Source organism: Microtus ochrogaster, linkage group LG5 (genome assembly GCF_000317375.1).
Source record: "Microtus ochrogaster isolate Prairie Vole_2 linkage group LG5, MicOch1.0, whole genome shotgun sequence".
Classification (NCBI taxonomy): domain Eukaryota; kingdom Metazoa; phylum Chordata; class Mammalia; order Rodentia; family Cricetidae; genus Microtus; species Microtus ochrogaster.
In genome coordinates, this window is record NC_022031.1 from 37,193,314 (window position 1) to 37,202,688 (window position 9,375).

Genomic DNA, 9,375 nt, shown 5'->3' on the forward strand with positions numbered 1-9,375 from the left:
AAAGCTACAGAGAAACCCTGTCGAGAGACAGACAGAGAGAGAGAGAGAGAGAGAGAGAGAGAGAGAGAGAGAGAGAGAGAGAGAGAGAGTCTGGGTGGGTGACTGGTGCAGAGGTTGAGAGGTTCCTGGAAGGAAGCCATCTATTCTAGCTGAGGGGAGGTGAGAGGCACAGGATGGGAGGAGCTGGGTACGGGGGCTGCCTGATGATCTCTGGTGAGTGGGGGAATCAAGCAGTCTTAAGAGTGGGGGCACAGCTGGGAAGAGCCAGGCCTAGTGTGGTGAAGGCCACCTGTGGTCCCCGCACTCCAGAGGCAGAGGGTTTGTCCTAAATGTTCTGCACGGTATCTTCCAGGCCAGCTAGGGTCCGGAGCTGTAAATGTAGTGAGACCTTGTCTCTAAAAAAGAGGGAGGGAGTTAGGGAGAGAGGTCAGCTCAGCAGTTAAAGCACATGCCATCCAAGTGCGAGGACCAGAGTTTGAATCCCCAGAAACCCACTTGAATGTGGTGGCCCACCGGTAATTCCAACCTCAGAAGGCAAGGGCAGGGATTATCTCCAGAGTGACTGGCCAGCAAGAGTAGCCACATCAGCAACGTCTAGGTTTGATTGAGAGACCCTGACCCTGTCTCAGTAAGACAGAAGGGTGATGATTCCCAGCATGAGTCCTTGGTCTCCATGTGCATACGCACACCACCACAATGAGAAATTATTTTTTTAAAAAAGCAAGCCACTTGGGCATAGTAGTACATGCCTGTAATCCCAAATTTGAGGTTAGCCTGGACTACATAGTGAGACTCTGTCTAAAACAAACAAACAAAAAACTCTGGAAAGATTAGTGGCTAAGAGTACACACTGCTCTTGCAAAGGACCTGAGGTCAGTTCTGAGTTCCCATGTCAGGTGGCTCACAACTGCCTGCAACCCCATCTTCAGGGGAATCTGATGCCTCTGTGGGCACCTGAACTCCCATGCATATATATACTGGTCAACATGCACACATGTGCATGCACACATGCATACATTTGAACATAATTTTAAATGCAACAAACCAACCAACCTTAGGGGAGAAAATGAAACAACCACAAAAGCAGAGAGAGGCAGTTGAGGGGCTCCCTGAGTCCTGCAGGAGCCCAGGACAGGTGCAGGGGAGCCCCAAGATGGCCTGGCCAGTCCAGGAGAAAAGGCAGCAGGAGAAAACAGGAAGGAGGCCAGTCCCAGGCTGACAGGCTGGGAGAAGCAGGAGGTAACAAGGCCTGGGCAAGCAAGGAAGGCCTTTAGACCGAAGGTCCTACTTCCTCTGTCTCACGTCAAAGCCATTGACTTTGTTGTTCGTTCTTGAGACAGGCCTGCTCACGGCTATGGCAATCCTCCTGCCTCCGTTCCTGGAGTTCTGGGATTATATGCATGTGCCACCACATCTGGCTTCCAAACCACTTGCTAATGAAGATGAATGCCCGAAAGAGCTTCATGGGGTGTGAACCCAGCAGCAATGCGTGTCTGCATCCACCCCGCACACAGGTTTTGTGTGGAGAGTTGAATTAGGGAATTTCAGCTGCCCTTGGAAAATGACACAATCCAGGAATAATAGCCTTCATGCCACTCTCCATGTCAACTGAGAGCTGGACCCTTGTGTCAGTGGCTACACCCTGATACAAGGACCCTTATATAAGGTGGCAAAAGCACTTTGCCCCCTTCAGGCAGTCCGAGGCATGGGAGTTTGCAATCCTTGCTCTGTAACTCACAGGGACAGCCAGGTTTCCAGGGCCCTGATGGCTCCAGCCCCTCCTCTCCCTGTCAGTGAATGTACCCAGTCCACCAGAGTGCCAGCAACAGTCAGGAAGCCAACTCTCAGAACAACAACCTCGTCCCCGCTGCAGAAAATAGGGCCCAAGGTCACATTGGCCTTTTTTGGCACAACCTTTACCCTGGTGATTCACTGAGCTTCCTATAACCAAAAAGCCCCCACTTCTTGACACAAGACAAGGAGCTAAAAATAACAACGGCACACTGTCCTCCCAAAGTTCTTCTAAAGTGTTCCTCACCCCTCACAGAAAATCAGGGGAGCGAACGCTTCCGCTCCCATTGAGCAGATGGGGCCTGAAGCCCCCCAACGTGTCCTTGAACTTCCCAGAGACTAAAAGCAAGTGCCTTGCCCCAGCTGGAGGAGGGTTAGCTAGCCAAGCCCCTAGCAAGCCTGCCATCTCAGAGCTGAGTGATGAAGGATCAAGACATCACCCTCGCCTGGATTTGATTTAGACTTTGGCAGATGACTTTGTCTCGTAGAACCTTAATTTCCCCATCTGTACAATGGGGTGACAACAGTACCTATCTCAGACTGGACATGATGGCACACCCTCTTAGTCCCCAGCTCTCAGTGGACAGAGGCAGGTGGACTTTTGTGAGTCTGAAGCCAGTCCGGTCTATACAGTGAATTCCAGGACAGCCAGGGCTACGTGGAGAGACCCTGTCTAAAATGATAGTAATAGCTCCTATCTCACAGGCCATTGCAAAGCTTTGGGGAGGGGCTTAGCATCCTAGTGCTTGGTAAGAGGCTGGGAGATGCAGGAAGGGACAAGGCCTCACGTCAAAGCCTTGGCTTTGCTGTTTGTTCTTGAGACAGGTCTTCTCATGGCCCCTCAGGATCTGCTCTCTGATAAAATAAAAGCGAGAGGAAGCCTAGCACGGTGGTAGACACCCTTAATCCCAACACTCGGGAGGTTGGGCAGGAGTTGAGGCTACCCAGAAATATCCTGTTTTAGATAAACAAACAAAATTTTCAAAGGAAAAACAGTTGTTGTTTTTCACTTGTTGCCAAGCCTGGCAACTGGAGTTTGATCCCCAGGACCCACAGAGCAGAGAACCCACTCCCATGAGCTCTCCTCCAGCCTTCCAGCCCTCACTGTGGCATGTTTGCACCCACACAAAATAGAAAGACGCAAACACACCAAAGGAAAAAATTTAATTTAAAAAATTCAAAAGGAAGGACTAGGGGCGAAACTCGTGACACACGATAGAGCACTTGTCACATGTACAGCTTCCGGGTTTGACCCCCAGCCCCATACTGCCAAAAGAAATAAAAAAAAGCAAGCAGATGTGGGCATGTGTCAAGCCCTGGGCAGTCCTTGCTTCCCCTAGGCACCTGCTAGCCTCCCACATTCCAAGGTTTAACAGCCTTCATAGGACTGGAATGTTTGGTCATGAATGAATTACTTCGCCCTGGGTTAAGGAGGGACATGGCTGTCCTCTCCACAGCTCAGGAGCCAAGGAAGGTAGGGATGGAGGTGAGGGATTCAGAGAGGAGAGGAGAAGCCTGTCAATAGAACAGAGAACCTAGTGCGTGCGCATGCACACACACGCACATGCATGCACGCATGCACACGCACGCATGAACAATTTTTTAAGACTGTTTTTAATTTTTAAGTCCAGGCTGGAGAGATGGCTCAGTGGTTAAGAATGCTGCCTGCTCTTCAGAGGACCCGGGTTCAGTTCTCAGCACCCACATGGCAGCTCACAGGAGATCCAACCCTCCTTTCAGGTCTCCACAGACACTTGCACTGGCATACATGACCCACACACGTGTGTGTAAAATCAAAATTAAATCTGCAAAAGGCAAAATAACAATAACAAATAACAAGGAACCAACTCTCTGTACTGGGTGCTAGTACTTGGCCTCCTCCATGTACGTCTGCCTGCCGGCTGGATGCTAGTGTGCGCATTTACCAGCAGAGACTCTAACTCTCTAACAGGTAAATGCGCATGGAACTCAGACCCAGCTCCCGAACCCAGGACCTGAGTTTGCACACTAGGAAACTGGGACTTCAGGCTTGGAGCCAGGGAGCGACCTACTCGGGCCAGCTGTGGATGGTCGGGGTTCGGAGAAGAGCCTACGTGTCCTGAGCCACTCCCCTGTCGTTAATTCTGAATAATTTTATAACCATCCTCCATAGTGAACTTTACCTCATCCTCTGCCGCATCCGTGAGCACCAGAACCCCCTCCTCTAGCGACCTCCTGAGTCTCTCCACGACATCTCTTCTCCATCCAAATTAACTTCTCCTCTGGGCCTGTGCCGGGACTCTGCTCCAGAATGGCCCATCATCTCTGACCCTCCGTCTGCCTTCTTCCCCATCCCTGGCTCTGCCACCACCCACCCTCCGTCCTTCATAATGACACCAGCCTGATGACTGGCTCCTTCCCACAGTTGCCTCCTGAAATCCAAACACGACCGTAACATCTGACTATTTTTTAAAAAGTGTCTGTGTGCGCGTGTGACAGCCGCGGGGAACGCACACCCAGTGCGCATGTGGAGGTCAGAGAATAATCCTATGGCGCCCCTGTTCTCCTCCCGTCTTTACCTTACTTAGCTCCAGGGACTGAACTCGGGTCATCAATCAGACGTGCGCATCAAGCCCCTCAACCTGCTCAGCCATCTAGCCTTCTCTTCATTCCCCTGCTTGTTGGCCTCCCTAATTTCCCAATTCTCAAAGGTCTCCCCATCTTTCACTGTGTAGCCCAAGACTGGTCTTGAACTTGCCATGTAGCAACAAGACAAAAAGGACTCCAGCTCCCACTGCCCTACCTCAACCTCACCCCACAGGTGAGCTCCACCCTACCCAGATCTCTCCCCACTTTCTCTTGTTTGACTTGTTGATTCGCTGCGTTTTGTTTTGTTTTTGTTTGGAGACACTTCCTTGCAGTGTAACCCTGGCCAGCTTAGAACTTGCTATGTATACCAGGCTAGCCTCAAATTTGCCCCAGTCCTTGTGCCTCCGCCTCCCAACTGCTGGCACTGCAGACACACACACCCATGCCTTGCCTCTCCATCTCATCACTATAGATGATCTCTCCCCCTCATCCATCTATCCTGGTCCGTCATGAGTCCTTTTCTGTCCCCAAAAGACTCGATGATGGGAAAGGCCTCTCGACTGTCCTCTGCTTCTCTCCCAAGCTCCCAGCGCAGAGGCAGGGGAAGGACTGATATGACCCCTGGGGTGGACAGGTTAGAGAGCTGCCTTTGCTGCCCGCCCCCACTCACCATCATGACATAGGTGCTCATGGTCTCGGCCAGGAACTCCCGCACCATCTCTTTCTGCAGCACCTCCTGGATGTTCCTGAGCACGGGCCTTGGGGCCATTGCGGCGTTCTGGGTGGACCTGAAGCAGCAGGCCAAGTCAACGAACGAAACAGTCAAGTCTGCCTTCTGCCCATCGGCCCTTCAGCTCATGGCTGAGTTAATGGGTAACCTGGTAGCCTCTCCCCATGTACCTTCTCCTCCTGCCCAGGGCAGTAGAAAGAGCTGGGAGGAGAGATACCTGAGAACCATAGGGACATGGAGAGGAAGGATGAGCCAGCCAGTCCTCTTCCTCCCTCAGCCCCAGACGGAGCAGGTAGGAGGGGTGGACCAAAATGTGGCCCCTTAGCAAAGAGGATGGACCGGGAGCTGAAAGTGCAGTCTGCATTGATGGGGTGGGGGAGCAGACGGGAAATAGAGCTTGACTGTGTCTGTCTCTTTGCAGGAGTCAGAGCTGGGGGCCACAAGCCAGGGTTTAGGAGCAGTGGGGCGCTCTGCAGAGCACACGAGATATGGCAGAGTCTGATGCTAGTCTCTAGCAACAGCACTGAAGCCTGAAAAACAAATCCAGGGCTCTTCAGAAGATGGGGGAGGGGTTCAGCAACGGCACTGGGCTCTGCAACCAGGCCAGCACGGAGATGTTTGAGGCGGAATGGACGGGGTGTGGGAGGGGGCAGAGTCTTACTGCCCCGTGTACCCTCAGTGCCAGGCCCACAGGTGGGCAGTAAATATTGGCTGAATGGATGAGAACCAGGTGATCTACATCTTGTTCTTAACCAGATGAACACCCAAGCTTCCTAAAGTGCCTGACGCTTGACAATCGCTTGTTCAGTAAAACCTCTGTTGGAGAGACAGCTAGATGAACAGTGAGTTCCAGGCACCCGTGTCTGTTAGGAGGGCACAGGGCTGGCATGTGGGGAGGTGCTGGGTCTGGAAGATGAAGAGAAATGAGGCAGACGTGGTTAGGCCGGCCTTGGAAAAAGAGGGTAGTGGTAGACTCAAAAGTCTATTTTAGGGTATCGGTGAGTAGATGTGAGCCATTATGGATAGGGAAACATTAAGGACATGGCCTCGACTTCTGGCTGGGGGTGAGGGAGAGGGCACCGTTACTGAACCGAGGCCACAGGAAGAAGAGGGGGGCATGGAGAAGGTTCTTTTTACCTGGGACCCCAACAGGTCTTTTGTTTTGTTTTGTTTTTTGTTTTTGTTTTTCGAGACAGGGTTTCTCTGTGGTTTTGGAGCCTGTCCTGGAACTAGCTCTTGTAGACCAGGCTGGTCTCGAACTCACAGAGATCCGCCTGCCCCTGCCTCCCTAGTGCTGGGATTAAAGGCGTGCGCCACCACCGCCCGGCCTCTACAGGTCTTATGAAGGGAGTCTAAAGCCAAGCAGGGGGGACATGGCTGAGAGAGCAGCGCAGGGGCTGCTGGGTCTGTGAGTCCGAGAGAGGACACTGCACAAACATCGCGCTCCCATAGCAAGGAACGGAATGAGCATGCGTGCTTGCCGGAGTGAGTAACAAGTCCTACAGAGACCTGAAAACCAGAGGAAGGGGGCCTGGGAATGCAGGGTCTGCCCAAGGAGTGTGGCTGAAAGCGGGGTCGGCACGGGGAGCCTTACTGAGAAGCCTCGTCGGAAATGAGTGACCGTGGGGTTAAGTGTGCGGAGGGAGCTTCGGGAAGAAGGAACAGTTGCTGCAGGAGCCCGAGCAGGTGGACAGAAAGCAAAGGGGCCACAGTGAAGCCTGGAGAGCGAGGAGGAGAGCGAGGCTTGGGGCAGAGGACGAGGTGGTAAAGGGAACCTAGCAGCGGCCAGTGCAAAGACCTGGCTTTTATTTCACCCCAAGAGAGCTGTACCCGAGTCAAAAAAGTGATGAATTTGGTTCAGCTAAGTGCCGTTCGGGAGAGTCAGAACTTGTTCACCAATCCTGGATCCTCATCTTGAGCTTCCTAGCTTCCCCTAAGCCCAGGGACCTGCTCTTGGCTGTGCCATGGGACATCAGAGAAAGGTGGGCTGGGTCAGGGGCTACTGGGTAGGTGGGAAAGAGGGGGCCCAGGAGAGCAGCTGCTCTGAGGGAGATGCTGAAGACAGGACTGGGATACAGCCGAGGTGCTATGGTCAAGGACGGACTGGAGTGGGGGATGAGGATGCTTACCGCCTCGGCTGGACTGTCTGAGACATCGGATGTCTTTCTGGTTTTTAGATGCTGTGGAATCAGTGGAACCTAGGACTGAGGGACACGGAACTTAACCCCACATTCCCACCAGACCTCAGTTTCCCAGGGAAGAAGCCACTAGGCAGCTCTTGCCAGTGTTATTCCCCCAAACCCAAGGAAGCTGAGGGAGGGGGTAGAGGGAGGGAGAAGGAAGTTCTGCCTCAATCACTTGCTAGGGGTCCTGTGTCTCACCCCCCTCTACCCACGCTGTCTCAGGACCTTGGACCTCAAGACCAGGCTCTTCAGAGGTCCTCCTTGTCTTCCCAAGTCTGACATCTCTAGCTTTGGATGATGTAATGCCCAAAGTCTGCCCTCCCACCTTTCCTAAAACTTAGCCTGTATCCCATCCATCTCTCATACCATCAAGGTAACTCTTGAGTTGCCCTCAGCCAGGCTCTACCCAATTTTCTCTGGATGAAGCGTCAATTTATATATATAATATACAAATAATATATACAAATAATACATAATATACAAATAATAAATGCAAATTATATTTGTATATTATATATTTTTATATATTATATATTATTTGTATATTATATATAATATATAGAGAATTTTTTTATTTTTCAAGAAGGAGTTTCTCTGTGTAGCTTTGGAGCCTGTCCTGGAACTCACTCTGTAGTAGACCAGGCTGTCCTCTAATTCTCAGAGATCCATCTACCTCTGCCTCCTGAGTGCTGGGATTAAAGGCGTGCACCACCACCCCACCCCACCCCACCCCCGCATCAATTTAGATACTTAACTCTAATGGCAGAAACCCTAGTCCTGACCCAGCCTCTGAGGACCACTCTAGAGCAGAAGTTAGCAATGGACCCATCTCTGACTGCTTCCCTCCTGCCGTCTTCAGGACTGGATCCTCAGCTGCTCCCTCTTCCCCCCACCAGGAACAGCGCAGCACACCCTCCCAAGAACCAAGTTACAGCTGGTCTGTCTGTGTCACACAGCCACATGGGGCTGAACCAAAACAGAAAGTCACACTTTAACTCCTGATGAACTTTCTTTCCCAACAATCCCACAGTCACCCCTATGTGGTCCCTGCTGGGCTTGTCCCACCGCATCCCAGCCTACCTGCAGCCCACTCACTCTGCCTCTGTCTGGGCCCCTTCTGCTAATGTCAAAACTGGTCTAGATTCTGTCCCTCCATCGCTGAGGCAGGCTCAAGCTGCGGCTGGAGTTCTGTCGTCTTTAAGTGCTCAGTTAGAGTCTGCCTCTTATCCCTGCCCAGGGTGGCCCTGAGGCCTGTTGTGCTCCTCCAGGGAAGAGGTCAGTAGGGCAGGGGTTTGGCTCATGCCACTTAAGCTAAGTCCATACACAGTGCCCAAAATAGCATCCCTGTGCTTGCCAACAGCACTGTGGGGATTGGGTTCTGAGGCAGCCCTTGTGAGGTCAGAATGGAATTCCAGGCAGGAGTTCTGGGTCATAGTCCCAGAGGAAAGGCCAGTCCTATAAGCCAAGTGTCTGGCTTATCTCTACGACCAGACCCAGAGGTATAGCCTGTGGAAGTGCGCAGAGGCTCCTGTATTTCAGGATGTAGAGAAAGCCATGCAGATGAGGGCTGTAGGTAGAAGTTTCCAGAAATCAACAGAGAGGAGGAAGGGTGGGGGAAGCAATTCTGGGTCAATCCTCAAAGAGCCCTCAACCTGAAGGAGAGTAAGAGAAATCAGGCTTTGTCCTCAGGGGTCCCCTATCTGGGAGGGGAGTGGAAAGTCCAGACCTGGTTTCCTGGGGGACCCATCCCAGGATCTATCTTCCAGACACTACTGCTGCTCTTAGGAAAGACACGCCTGGAGCTCCATGAGAGAAACCAAGCTGCCCCAGCCTCAGAGGTTAAGAGCACTGGCTGTTCTTCCAGAGGTCCTGAGTTTAGTTCCCAGCCAACCACACGGTGGCCCCCGAACATCTGCAGTGGGATCTGATACCCTATCCTGGAATAAAGTCAATAGAGCATTCATGTGTATAAAAGAAAGAAAGAAAGAAAGAGAGAGAGAGAGAGAGAAAGAAAGAAAGAAAGAAAGAAAGAAAGAAAGAAAGAAAGAAAGACATAAATAAACAAAGAGGTCCTCTGGATTGGGGGCCTGGACGGGTCTAGAA

The 9,375-nt window shown here is 51.9% G+C and overlaps 1 protein-coding gene across 1 annotated transcript in view; it reads right to left on the reverse strand.

The window, feature by feature from the left end:
- The window catches only part of Aqp7 (aquaporin 7), a 13,767-nt gene extending 5,289 nt beyond the window's left edge, over nt 1-8,478 (reverse strand). The window contains exons 1-3 of the mRNA XM_005362000.2: nt 8,353-8,478; nt 7,219-7,293; nt 5,030-5,147 (exon numbers count right to left, since the gene is read on the reverse strand). Coding sequence (XP_005362057.1) covers nt 5,030-5,147; nt 7,219-7,244 — 144 coding nt within the window. The 5' untranslated portion in view covers nt 7,245-7,293; nt 8,353-8,478. The remainder of the gene's footprint in view (nt 1-5,029; nt 5,148-7,218; nt 7,294-8,352) is intronic.
- Between the last annotated feature and the right edge of the window lie 897 nt (nt 8,479-9,375).